The 13,436-nt window shown below is 31.7% G+C and overlaps 1 protein-coding gene across 1 annotated transcript in view; it reads left to right on the forward strand.

Moving 5' to 3' along the window:
- The window catches only part of LOC118204348 (lysine-specific demethylase RAD23A-like), a 114,655-nt gene that overhangs the window by 27,875 nt on the left and 73,344 nt on the right, over positions 1–13,436 (forward strand). Inside the window, exon 4 of the mRNA XM_085809723.1 lies at positions 4,605–4,693. Within this exon, the coding sequence (XP_085665849.1) occupies positions 4,605–4,693 (89 nt within the window). The remainder of the gene's footprint in view (positions 1–4,604; positions 4,694–13,436) is intronic.

Here is a 13,436-nt window from a genome sequence, read left to right on the forward strand (position 1 = left end):
TTTGTAAAGCACAGTCTATGAGATGCATACTTAAGGAAACAGTAAAGAAGAATTTTTAGAATGTGTATTGTTTAAATTAAGGGTTTTAAAAAATTGATAAGTATTAAAAGAATTATTTCCTTACATTTTATAATAACTCAGTTACAAATTTTAAATAATATTAAAAAAAATAAATAAAAAAAAAACCCACCTTTCTTAATCCTCTTCAGGAATACTCATAGAAAGTTCAGTACGTGGAAATCAGCAGCAATATTTAACATAGTTCATTACTGAAATAAAAGGTGCTCTAATTTGGAATGAACTGGACAAAGCATTAATTTTAAAGTGACTCTGATTTTTTATTTAAAAGATGCCTTAGAAGCTCATGTTTGAGAAAGTAATATTGGGAAAAAGCTCTGTAAATAGAAAAGAAATATTGTACAATTTTAATATTAATGATACAGTAAACTTTGATCTTAATTTTTGTAATTGTTAACCAAATAAAATCGAATTACCTTAAAATTACTTTCTAATGTAATTAATAAAAACTTGTTCAAATATTGCATTCAAATTAAAGTGTTCTGGAAAAAGTATAGCATTTAATTCTGTTCAGAATGAAATGTTATTTAAAAATGTCTTCTTTTCACATACTTAAGATTCTGAAATAGTGTAGAAAAAGAAAATATATACGTTTATACATATATTTACGACGGAATTACAAAATATTTATTCTGATCATGTCAAAACGTATAGTTCTTGATGGCAAGTCACTGAATGTCTTCCACGAGGAGTGCAACACTGCTTCAAGGCAGTGCATGGGAAAAACCATTTGGAGCCTCTCCTCTTCTATCCTAACTCCAAGGTTGTAATCTAGGAGGAAAATAACCTTTTGTTTATAAACAGTGCTTTCAATTTTACTTTCTTTGGCATTTTAATATTTCACTAAAATATTACAAGCACATAAATAATCAATTTATCCTTTATTACTGCTGCACTTATTCTGAAGCTATTTTTTCCCAAGGAATTGCAAATTATTGCCGTGCTTTACTTCAGAAACTGCAGTTCATTTTAACATCGTGCCAACATGACAAATACAAATCAAAACTAGACAAGCGATAAGCTAGGTGAATAAAAAAATACATATATGTATAAATTATACCAAATGATGATAAAATGTTCCAACAATAAAGGAAATTTTTGACATCCAAGTAAATGACATATTAAAAAAGCAAGTTGAAGAGCCAACACATAAATGCAAAGTGCATATACCTATAAAAATATACCATATATAACTGTTGCAATCACTTTAATTAAATGAATTAGGAGTGGGAGAAGCATTTCGTAGTAAATAAATGACTGTCTAGTACAGTCAATAGTCTTTAATACGGACGTGCATAATCCGGAATGATCTATAATCTGGACCTCAAAGCTACAAACATTCTAAGCATGCGTAAACGCATGTGAATAATACCTTTACGCATTCGCGTTTAATGTAACGAACGGTATAAGCTAAGCCAAAATTATCTAATTATCTATTTCAGTTGCAGATTGCGTTGTTCCTTAATCTTCTAATTGGATCCGCCTTATTATTTTCTGCAGACTGTTAGAGCAATTTTATAAAAGTAAGCTTGAACTTTTGATTATGGCAAAAAGAATTTCTGATTCTGGAGCTGCCAAACGATCTACAAAGCGAAAGCATATTTCGATGTCCATCAAACAAAAAGTCGAATTGCTGCAAAAAATGGATAAAGGCATATCCTTTGTTTATCTAACCATTCCGAAATCTGTTTATCAATTTCACGCTGCTCTGCGCGGGGGAAGAGGGGGACGTCGCGGCGCGCAATGAACTGAAGTTGATCTGTCAGCACTATCCTAATCTTCAGGACAGATGTTTTTTCTTTTATTCGGCTTAAAACTCCTTACTAAATGTAGTATTTCATCTCGATGTACTCCGTCTTTGATATGACTTAAATTTCTCGTCATCATAAATATCACGAATACGCATCAAATAGTTTTCTGGTTGCAATTTTCTAATTTCGACTATGTGCACGTTTAAAGAAATGTTTAATAAAGTAAACAAATAAATATTAAGCTTTTTTTTTTTTTTTTTTTTTTTTTTTTTGTAAAATTTGATACCGTTTAGATCATAATTGCTCTTTATTTCATAAATTACGGTTTCATATTTTTAATTTTATAATTTCTGCATGCCATCTTTCGAGATTTAAACTGATGATTTATAATTCGGAATCGCCGAAGTCTCGACGAGTCCGGATTAAAGACTTTTAACTGTACCATGTAATGAAGGTGGATCCTTTAGATCATAATTGCACTTTATTTCATAAATTACGGTTTCATATTTTTAATTTTATAATTTCTGCATGCCATCTTTCCAGATTTAAACTGATGATCTATAATCCGGAATCGCCGAAGTCCCGGCGAGTCCGGATTAAAGACTTTTGACTGTAGCATGTAATGAAGGTGGATCCAATTTAGATCACAAGAGAGAACATGAACATGCACATGCACTATAAAAGATTCATTTATTTCAGCAACTTCTGGTGAACGTGAATTTATCCAGGCAATATTTACCAGTCTTGTGCGACTGGAGGAATAAATTATTATGTATTATTACAAGGTTGGATCAATACTACCATCCCCTTACAAAAAAAAAAAAACAAAAAAAAAAAAAAAAAAAAAAAAAAAACATTTGAGCAGTCACCTTTGACACAGATACAGATGCACCAATAATTTCTGACGTTCAATAAGAAAATAAGCATATTTCAGAATTAACTTACAATGAATTCATAAATATGAAATAAACGATATAAAAAATAAATTATTTCTCACCTCTCAAACCCCATCCGCTTGTTCATAAACTTCCGAGTTTCAGATCTTTATTCCCAATTTCAGTTCTTGAGTTCTCCAAATTCGTTAAACTTGTTTAATTTCAGATTTTTTAGGGGTAGGTGCAGCCTTGATATTTCTCATCTTTAAACCATTTATAAAATGTATGCTATTTAACTGAGCACAGTACAAATAAATATAAACAAACCAGTGCCGAATAGCAGTACAATAGGATTGCCACAAACATCTTTCCGCTGATAGATCCAGCTATTTTTACAACCCTGACCCTGTTTAGCTAAATATGTGGTGTAAAGGAATATATCAAGCACTTCTAAATACAATTTAGAGAAAAAAATTGTTTGCATTGCATATCAAAATGAATTATTTTGTGAATTTTTACAGGAATAGGACAGTTTTAATTTGTGACGACGTCTGTTGATAGCACTACACATTCAAACTGGTTTTTTTAAAAAATATTTAAGTAAATTTTTTCTCAAGCTTGATTTCTAGCTTTACCAAACCAAAACTGACACATTTCTTTACATTTTTGCCAAATTTCACATATTGTAATTCCTTAATTAATGCTTTCCAGTGCCTACAGTGTTTTAGCATTGTAATCCTATTGTAGTAGACCATCTTAACATTCTTTTATATCATGATTTGGAGCAGTGGCATAACTAGGGTGGGGCAAGGGAGGACATCTGTCCCCAGGTGCAGCCATCCAGAGGGTGCAAAATTGATGTTACAAAATTTTAAAATGAAATGTTTTCCATTCTTGGCACAGAAAGGGGCAGAAGTTCTTCATTTGTTCCCAGGCACTGAAAACCCTAGCTGCACCTCTGATTTGGAGCACAAAGATTCAAATCTTTGAATCTGAAATCATCAGCCTTTTTAAAGAATTTTAGGATTTGAATGCCCATTTCCTAATAGTTATCCAAAAAATTGATTGATCATAGAAAAATTTCCTAAAGTTAGTAAATTCAGTTAGAGAATTGGTATAGAATTTATTTGAAGGATTGTTTTCTGATGAATGTGATGATGTAAGAGTTGAAGTTATGAGTTTGATTGCTAAATTCAGATATGTATGAACAAGTTCAAAAAAGAAAACTTCAATCTTAAATAAAAAAAATCAAATTTTGAAAAAATCACTTAAAAGATGCATGCAAACCCTCTGTGGAGAATAATATATGTGCTAAACTTAATCCTTTACATGTGGGCTTAAAACTTAATTTTTCATGTACTTAGTCAACTATTCCATCAGCCAGCCATTTAGTCAACTATTTATTCAGCAAGGAGGAGAAAATGAAATTAACAGGATATGCCATTTTCCACTCTGCAAATTTTAAATCTCCACAATAAACTAATTTTTTACTCATATTTAATGTAGTGAATGTGTGGGACATATACGTTCCAAGTTATAACTTGAAAACTCTCTGTGTGTTTGTTGATTATCCCCACAGATGGTTTCTTATGAAAATCTTTATTTTTTTAAATTATAAAAAAGGCTGGGTAACTTTTTAATATGCCATATATTAATACAATAAATGAAAGCAACATCTTTACTAGTAAATGCCAGTAGAAACAACATCTTATGTAGTAATTTACATGGGACTAAAGCTAATACTCTAATTACACTGTAGATTTATTTGAAAGTGTAACTGCAAGTTTAGCCCATTTGTGATTAAACAACAAAGCTATACTACAATGAAATATAATGATCTGAAATGCTTGTACATTGATATTTTGTTAATGCCAGTGTTTTCTGCTTTATTTTTTTATAGCCAAAGACTGTTGTCAAAGAAGAAGAGCCGGAGTCAAGTTCCAGTTCATCTCGTGAAAGAATTCCATTCATGAATGGGAGAAGGGGCGGGTAATATTCTTAGAATAGATCTCTTTCACTGTAAACATTGAGTAAATCCCTTCTTGGAGAATTGCTTTGAATGATGTGATCACCAGAGACTAATTAAATGCTACATTGTTAAGTTAGGTCTTAAATATTAAATATGGCATGGATATTTGTGATAGTAGTGTTGTGGAATAGGGGTATTTAAAAATCTTTTTACTTGTAGAGATATTAGGTATTTTTTTAAAGTAAGAGAGATGAAAAATTAGCAAACGCCTTCGCCGGGAATCGAAGCATGGACTCCTGGAATACCGACCCAGCGTGCAGAACCACTACACCACAAAGGCACGCTATGAAAGTGGGAGAAATACCTAATATACTCCCCTTTTTAAAGGGCGACTGGGGTTTTTAGGGGACCCAATCGCCAAATCCTGGGTGTGGAGAGTCATCATCCACAACCCTTTTAGTTCGGGCGCCACTGTACAGACATTAGGTATTTTTTTAAAGATACCTAATTTAAAGATGAAAAATTAGCAAACGCCTTCGCCGGGAATCGAACCACGCACCCCTGGAATACCGGCCTAGCGTGCAAAACCACTACACCACGAAAGCACGCTAGGAAAGTTGGAGAAATACCTTATAACCTGAACATCTTCTTGAGATAGATGGTAGGAAAATAAGGGATACAGGTTTCATGGATTTTATTCTCTGAGGGGGGGGGACATTTTATCAAAATTGGAATGACAATTGCCTAGAGAAGTCCTTGTGTATTCCGTCTTTGAGGAACTTTTAACTCACCATTTTTTTAAAATAAAAGTATATGAAATTACATATGCATTTTTTGCTAAAAGTATATAAAACTACTCATCTAAAAATAACATAAAAATTTTAAAAAAATCCAGCTAAAAGATATAGATGAGCAGCTGAAAATTGTAAAAATTTAAATTGGGTGACTCAGTTTAAAATTTAAAATGTAAATAAATGTCTCTGTAATTTTTAGACTTTGGCAATCAAGCTGACTGCAAGTTATTTGTAGCTTGCAAAAAATAGAAACATAAACAGAATTTTCTTTTAAACAAATGAATAAATATAAGGTAATGTAAGTATAGCATAAAGCATTGAATATTTAGTTTATTTGAATATGGCAAAGATATGAAAGCTACCTGCCCAAAGGAAGGGATGATGTTCTAAGGAAAGTTATCTTCTATTTATGCTACACATGGGAAAAACCTTGAAAATCAACCATGCAGCCAGCCTTTACCAGGATTCAAACCCAGGTTGTGCTACCAATATTCATTTGTCCATAACCTTCCTGCTAACTAACCTCAAAGAACAAACTGTGTTACGTTGCAAAATGAATGTGTTGTGCTAATGTTCTCTTGACCTCAGTGCTATAGAAAAAATGCTCAACTCTTTGCAAAAGTTATCAAGTTTGGGTGTAAAGATTTCTGTATGACATTTATTCATTTAAGTTGAATGTAACATGTAAATATGCATTTTATTTATTTAGAATGAAATTTTACTTGTAATGCAATATATTTGTTAGAGAAATTAATTATAAAAATCAACAAAATACATGTAATTTTTGGAGAGAGAAAAGTTGTGTACACTTTCAATAATGGACAGTATTGTTTGCAAATTATGATGCTTTTATTCAGCACCAATAATATCTGTAATATTTTTCACAAATTTAACCATTTTTCTGGGTTTGATAAAGTTTGAAACATGGTATGCAAAGTCCTGTTACAATTTTTACAATAACTCATTTCTATCCTAATTCGTTCTCCATTTGCATTCTTCTTAGATGACATTCTCTGGCTTCTTAGATGACATTTTTAGACTTGACATTCTCTGGCAGGGTTTTCATTATTCTCTGTAGGTAGTATAATTTCCAAAAAATGGCATTCAAATAAACGACTTGATAATGCTTCATTTGACTAACGACCTTATCTTAAAATATAGATAAAAGTGTGATATTTATCAATTATTTCATTGACTAAATCCATTATAAATTTTAAGTATGATTTTTTTTCCCCACTTTCTTTTTTATAAGCTTTAAAAGCATTGAAAAGAGCTTGGTCTCAAAAGTGGAAGGTTTTTTTTTTATAATATTATCGTTTCTGGCTACTTGATTTGTTATTGATCTACAAGGTCCACACCTCCCATTATTTTATTGTAGTCAGTTGCAAACTTTTTTTTTTTTCCTTCAATGTTTTACTTTTGTCATTACATCAGCAATTTCAGAATCATGAAGAGATGATAACATTGTCACTTCCTATTTGTCCCATTTCAAAGTGAGAATTTTTTCATTTCTAAATGATATAACTTCATCAGATTTTTAATTTCTATCTTTCGATTCTAAAGAAAAATCCTTTTGTTTTGTGAAACAGTTCCAACCACATCTCTTTGATAAGGCAAACAGATATGGATATCGTATAGTTCTGGTGAAGTATAATAGTTATCTAAGGCGATGCAGCAGCCTTTCAATAATAGCATCATCAAAGTTATAACAACTTGTGAAGGTACCGATAGAGATCAGAATTTAGGATGAAATAAAGTACCTTTCTTAGTATATATAATAAGTCACCAGTACTAGATTCACTTAGCATATATATTTTAATACTAAATTCTGCATTTTTCAACGGTGTGTATTGGTGCTGGGATAAACATCCTTTGAACAATATGAAAGTTTCATCTATGGTAATATCTGTTTCAGGGGTAGTTACTATTTGATATACTTAATTCAAATGCTCACACATAAGTCAAATTTTGTAGAGTTTTGTGTTAGGATGATTTTTCTGGAATATAGAATCATTGTTCACAAACTGCAAGTATTTTTGGATTTTACTGTAACCATTGTTATCCATTATTTGACATAATCTTTTGGAAAAAAGGATTTTCCACTGATGTTTTCTTAGTCCAAAACTTGCTTTCTTCAGCTGTTTTGATTATACTTTATAAAATCAAAAGCGCAAGGAACAAATGCATTTCATATAGTGATACAGGTTTCCATTCTCTTCTGACTTTGTTTTTCTGTGTTTTGTTTGTTCTGACTTTCCTTCAAGTGAACCTTAATGGAACTTAGGTCACAAAAATTAAAAAAGTATAAAATAGCATCGGTATAATGCGTGGCCAACCAGCGGTAAAGTCTCTGAACGCGGGTAGTTCGATCTGAGGTCCGAATCTCACAAACGGACTGGCTGCATGGACGTTTTCGTTGTTTTCCCCATGTGTAACATGTTATTATGAGCCCTTAGTGTCCCTTAGAAACTCCTCCATGAAGGCATCCCTGCCTTCCATGCAGTGGCTTAGGGCAGAATACATAAATAATAATAATAGTAGCATAATGCATATAGTTTGCCTCTATATAATGTATTCCCACTGTAAAACTTTATGAAATATGTAGGAAAATGTATAATAAGAAGTACAACAACAAGAATATGTTATCGAATATACATTTCAAGAGAGTAGTGAAACATCTTTTCAGTACTGAAGATATTAAAATGTTCAGTATTGGTGCTTTCAATAAATACAAATATGCTAATCTATAGAACTCATTTGACATTTTTGCAATTACAACTATAATATAATTATGACCGTTAAAAAACATTGTATCCATATTAACTAGAATTATAATGTAATTCCAATTAAATTTGCCAGTACTTGCTGTGTGCTGCACCTTCAGGGAGACACATTATTTTTATCTATGATATAAAATACTTTCTTCTGAAAACAAAAATTGTAGACACGATTATGTCTAGGAAGAAAAACTTTGAGCAGCATTTCGCAAGTATTGCCAGTGGGCGAAACATAAGATCTTAATTAAACTTCAAACATCCCTGGCGAATATACTTTCTTATGTTGTCATTCGACAAATTATAAGATCTTTCATTTATCTTTAAAATTTAATCTATCTGTTATTGTTTTAGAAAAAAATTTAATTTATTGTAGTTAATTTATCGTTAAACCTACAACTAACACAGCTATAACTGCTGCTCTAATGCAATGACTATTTGAATTATTATATAACTCCAAAAACAATTAGAATTTTGGCTCAGCAGTAATCGAGTAAATCTGATGTCTTTTAAATAGTGCCAGTTCAAATCGGATTTGAATTACGGCAGACATTCTAAATGTTTGGACGTCTGCATGGATTTCCTTCTGTGTAACCTGAATACAAACCAGTTTCCTCTAGAAAATGCCCCACAAATACATCATTCTTCTTAAATGCTTTGTCTCATTCAATTAAATAACGACCTTTTCCTCATGGTCTATGTGAATATGAGACAGTTTCCTTTAGAAAGACATCCACAGAAGCACCTGGGGAGGCACGCTTTACTACTACATTTACTATAATCCAAGTAATATAACATTCACAGGCGCAAAAGAAAATACTTTCATTTGTTTTTACCTGAAACTGCGGAAAATAGTTCGTGCAAGTATTTTCACTTCTAAGTAAAGAATGCATTTTAACTTTTTTTGGAAGTATGTGTTATGTTTAATAAAAAAACTAATTCTCGATAATATAATTTTCAACGACGAGTACTAGCCATTTTTGACAATGGCCATTACTAAAGTCAGAAGCGGTGATAACGTTATTATGGAGGCACCTGATAAGCAGGTCATCGTTGCGTCCTATAAAGGGACGGCCAGTGTATATTTATATCTTATCCGGGATTCAAATCTGGATCTTTATGGCAGTCAGGTTCACGAACCACTTTCTCATCTGGGCGGCAATTTGTAATAAAAATAGAATTAGTAAAATGTTTACTATACACAGCAATTAAGCAGACTTATTGCAGGTCAAGGTCATTTTTCTACCAGCTAAAGCAATCAATTGGATACAATTATAAGACTTAGTCCTTGATGATCCCCTTTCTGAAAAGGAAAGGATAAATTAAATTTTTGTTATTTATTTTTTGTGTAATGTAAAACAAGACCAAGGATAAATGAAATTTTTGTTATTTATTTTTTGTGTAATGTAAAACAAGACCAGCTTCCCATAAGAAATCCTTCGTGAAAACATCCCCTGGCACAGGCATACACTCTTTGCTTGCTTTTCCTTAATCTTGTAATTTAAATTCACATGTATGTCGAAAAAGATCATAAACACATATTTGCTTCTAACGTTATGTGCATTTAGGTCTATGTAAAATAGCCGATATTACTCCCTTCAAATAAACTCCAATTTATGCAGGTATCACAAACTACAATACATGTAAGATGATTCAGAAGACATGACAGAAAATATTAATACTTTTCTTATAGGTGATTATCCCTTGGTATTATTTAACAACTCATCATCCAAAATGCGGAAGCATTTCGGATATACTATGATTTACTGTAAATTTGAAATATTATCACGATTTCCTTAGCCTATGTCACTGATATTATAAGGTGCATAGCTTTTTCGATTAAATAATTACAATCATTTGCTGTGTAATTTTAATTAAGAGGTAATTACGATTGCATTGTAATTTTTATTAGATTACATAATTACAGTTATACTGTATATCCAGTTAAATTTCACAATTAAAATGTAATTATAATTAAAATACATTTGTGTGAATTGTATGTGTAATTAAAAATTGTTACGTTGTAGTTACAAAATAATTGCATAATATTATTACAATTACTATATGTTTTCAATTGCATTCTAGAACTACATTTGCAATGATCATGATTTTCCTGGGCTTACGTAATTGCTTTTATCAGAAACAATTGCTATCCTAATTACATAATTATAATTACTTACTGAGCTGCAAGTGTAATTGTAATTTAAATGAAATTACGTACATTGTAATTAAAAAAACAGCTACTTCTTAACTATAACTGCTTAGTAATTGCATAATTTTATTACAATTACAATGCAATTCCAGTTCCATACTACACTTACAATTACAATTATCAGGGACAATTACTTTCCTAATTACGTAGTTATAATTACCTACTGCAATTGCAATTAAAATTAAGTTGTAATTTGTGAATATAATAATAATGTATTTGCAATTACAGTTTTATTGTAGTTGTGATTAGATGCAATAAAATTTATCATTGTAATTAGATTATATACAGTCATAAGTCTTTAATCCGGAATTGATCATTCCGGATTAAAGACTTAATAATCCGGACCTCAAAGCTACAAACTTTTTGCGCATGCGTAAATGCATGCACATAATACCTTTACGCATGCTCGTTTAATGTATAACTGACGATATAAGCTAAGCTAAAATTATCTATTTCAGTTAATGTTGCAGATTGCGTTGTTCCTTAATCTTCGAATTGGATCTGGGTTATTAATTTTTGCAGACTGTTAGAGCAATTTTATAAAAGTAAGCTTGAACTTTCGATTATGTCAAAAAGAGCAATTTTATAAAAGTAAGCTTGAACTTTCGATTATGTCAAAAAGAATTTCCGATTCTGGAGCTGCCAAAGGATCTACAAAGCGAAAGCATGTTTCGATGTCCGTCAAACAAAAAGTGAAATTGCTGCAAAAAATGGATAAAGGCATATCCTTTGTTTCTCTAACCATTCCGAAATCTGTTTATCAATTGCACACTGCTCTGTGGGGGGGGGACGTCGTGGCAGGCAATGAACTGGAAGTTGATCTGTCAGCACTATCCTTATCTTGAGGGCAGATGTTTTTATTTTATTTGCCTTATAATTCCTTACTAAATGTAGTATTTCATTTTGATGTACTCCTTCTTTGGTATGATTTAGATCAAATTCGTCATCATTATAAATATCACGAATACACATCAAATAGTTTTCTGGTTGCAATTTTCTAATTTCGACTATGCGCACATTTAAAGAAATGTTTAATAAAGTAAACAAATAAATATTAAGCTTTTTTTTTTTTTTTTTTTTTTTTTGTAGATTTTGGTACCCTTTAGATCATAATTGCTCTTTATTTCATAAATTACGGTTTCATATTTTTAATTTTATAATTTCTGCATGCCATCTTATCAGATTTAAATTGATGATCTATAATCCTCTAATCCGGAATTGCCGAAGTCTTGACGAGTCCGGATTAAAGACTTTTGACTGTAATTATAATGCCTGTAATTACCATTGCATTGTAATTGCAGCTAGATTTAAGAATTAAAATGCAATTACGTACATTATTGATGCAATTAAAAAGTACTTATGTTCTAATTGTAATTGCAAAAGAATTTCATAATCTAATTACAATTGTAATGTAATTGGAATTACATATTTCAAAGTATTATTGCAGTTACAGTTACTGTTGCTAGTAATTATAATTGCAATTACCTTTTGCCAAAGTGTACCTAAAATTTGGAAAATAATTATGCTGGAAAATGAAAATTCTTTTTGCGTGCATAAACATTTAATTTTACTATAGCTAGTATAAGCACAGAACAGCGGAAGGTTTAAGTGCGCTATGTATTCCGAGTTTTTATTCAAAACCTAACGATAAAAACCCATTTGCCCCTAGCAAATAGTTAGTTTCTTCTCATCAGTTACCTCCCGCAGAAGAAAATTCTTATCATCTGCCAGTTTACATTAAGAGCAGAGAGGGGAGGGCACTCTGAAACAGGCCGCATATATGCTGCTTTGCCGTTTCGTGAGAAAATTTATGTTTCCATATACATGCTGCTTTGCTGTTATGAAACCCAAAATATTTGGACGCATATATGCTGCCTTGCCGATATAAGAGCCATTATTTTCGAACGCATATATATGGGCCTTGCCACTTGGAGGGCTAATCAGTGTGACATCACATGAAATTTTAAATTACAAAATTTCTTTCCACAGAAATATTTTCAAAAGTTTTTTTAAACCATTAAAAGGAAATAACTTATTTGGCCTGAAAAAAATTAAATAGTAAGTCATGTAAATCTTTCAAATATCTGTCATTCCAAAAGAAAAATAGAAATTTCCCCCTTTACTCCCCTGCAAATTGTTATTCCTGATAATTTTATCTGATAGTACCCAATGTAGAATTCAGAGCAGAAGATTTCAGCTTGTATGATGACCTTAAAATTTGGTGAGAGAAATAAGTTTGGTGCAAAAATAATTCTTACGTTTTTGGGGAGGCTGAGAAGGCATGGTACTATACTGCACACATACTGTACAAGGTGTCCCATCAAGACTCCTCAAACTCTACGCAAACAAATTCCTCATTTGGAATATGTAAAAAATGCCCATAGAACTGTACATGTACGACCCATAGTTTTTGAGATGACAAAAGAAAAGTGTGGCATCGTGTCTGGTGCAAGTAAAAAAAAAAACCTTTATTGGAAACATGAACATCGATATTTGCATAGGTTTACATATGAAGATGTTCAAAATGTCCACCTTGCATATTGAGGCATGCATGCATGCATGCGTCCATCATGGAATGTCTGGTTGCATATGTTGCAGCTGTTTGGTTCCGCCAAAGTAGACACAGCATGAAGACAAGGAACTAAGTTGTAGGCTTTACCTTATTTTTCTAATAGTTATTTCTGTTTTAGAGCAAGCCTTTCCTACATTCTCAAATCCAATCTACGGTTTCTTGCCAGAATGAGGTTTCAAGATTATCATTTATGTAAATGAGGTGGACGTGAGTATTTAAGCTGAAGTCTGGGACATTTCAGTGGGAGAGTGTGCTCTGCCTTTCAGCCCCATTGTTGCTGCTAGTGTAAAGTTACTGCTTTATGGCCATGTTTGTAAAGTGCCTGCTAGTATATGCTGGTGATATTAAGTAAGGGCCAAATCTGTTAGTTGAATTTATGCAGTTTCATCTGATTAATTTTATATAATATTA

This window comes from Stegodyphus dumicola, chromosome X2 (assembly GCF_044657685.1).
Source record: "Stegodyphus dumicola isolate Sdum_Otavi_A_Nest chromosome X2, ASM4465768v1".
NCBI lineage: Eukaryota > Metazoa > Arthropoda > Arachnida > Araneae > Eresidae > Stegodyphus > Stegodyphus dumicola.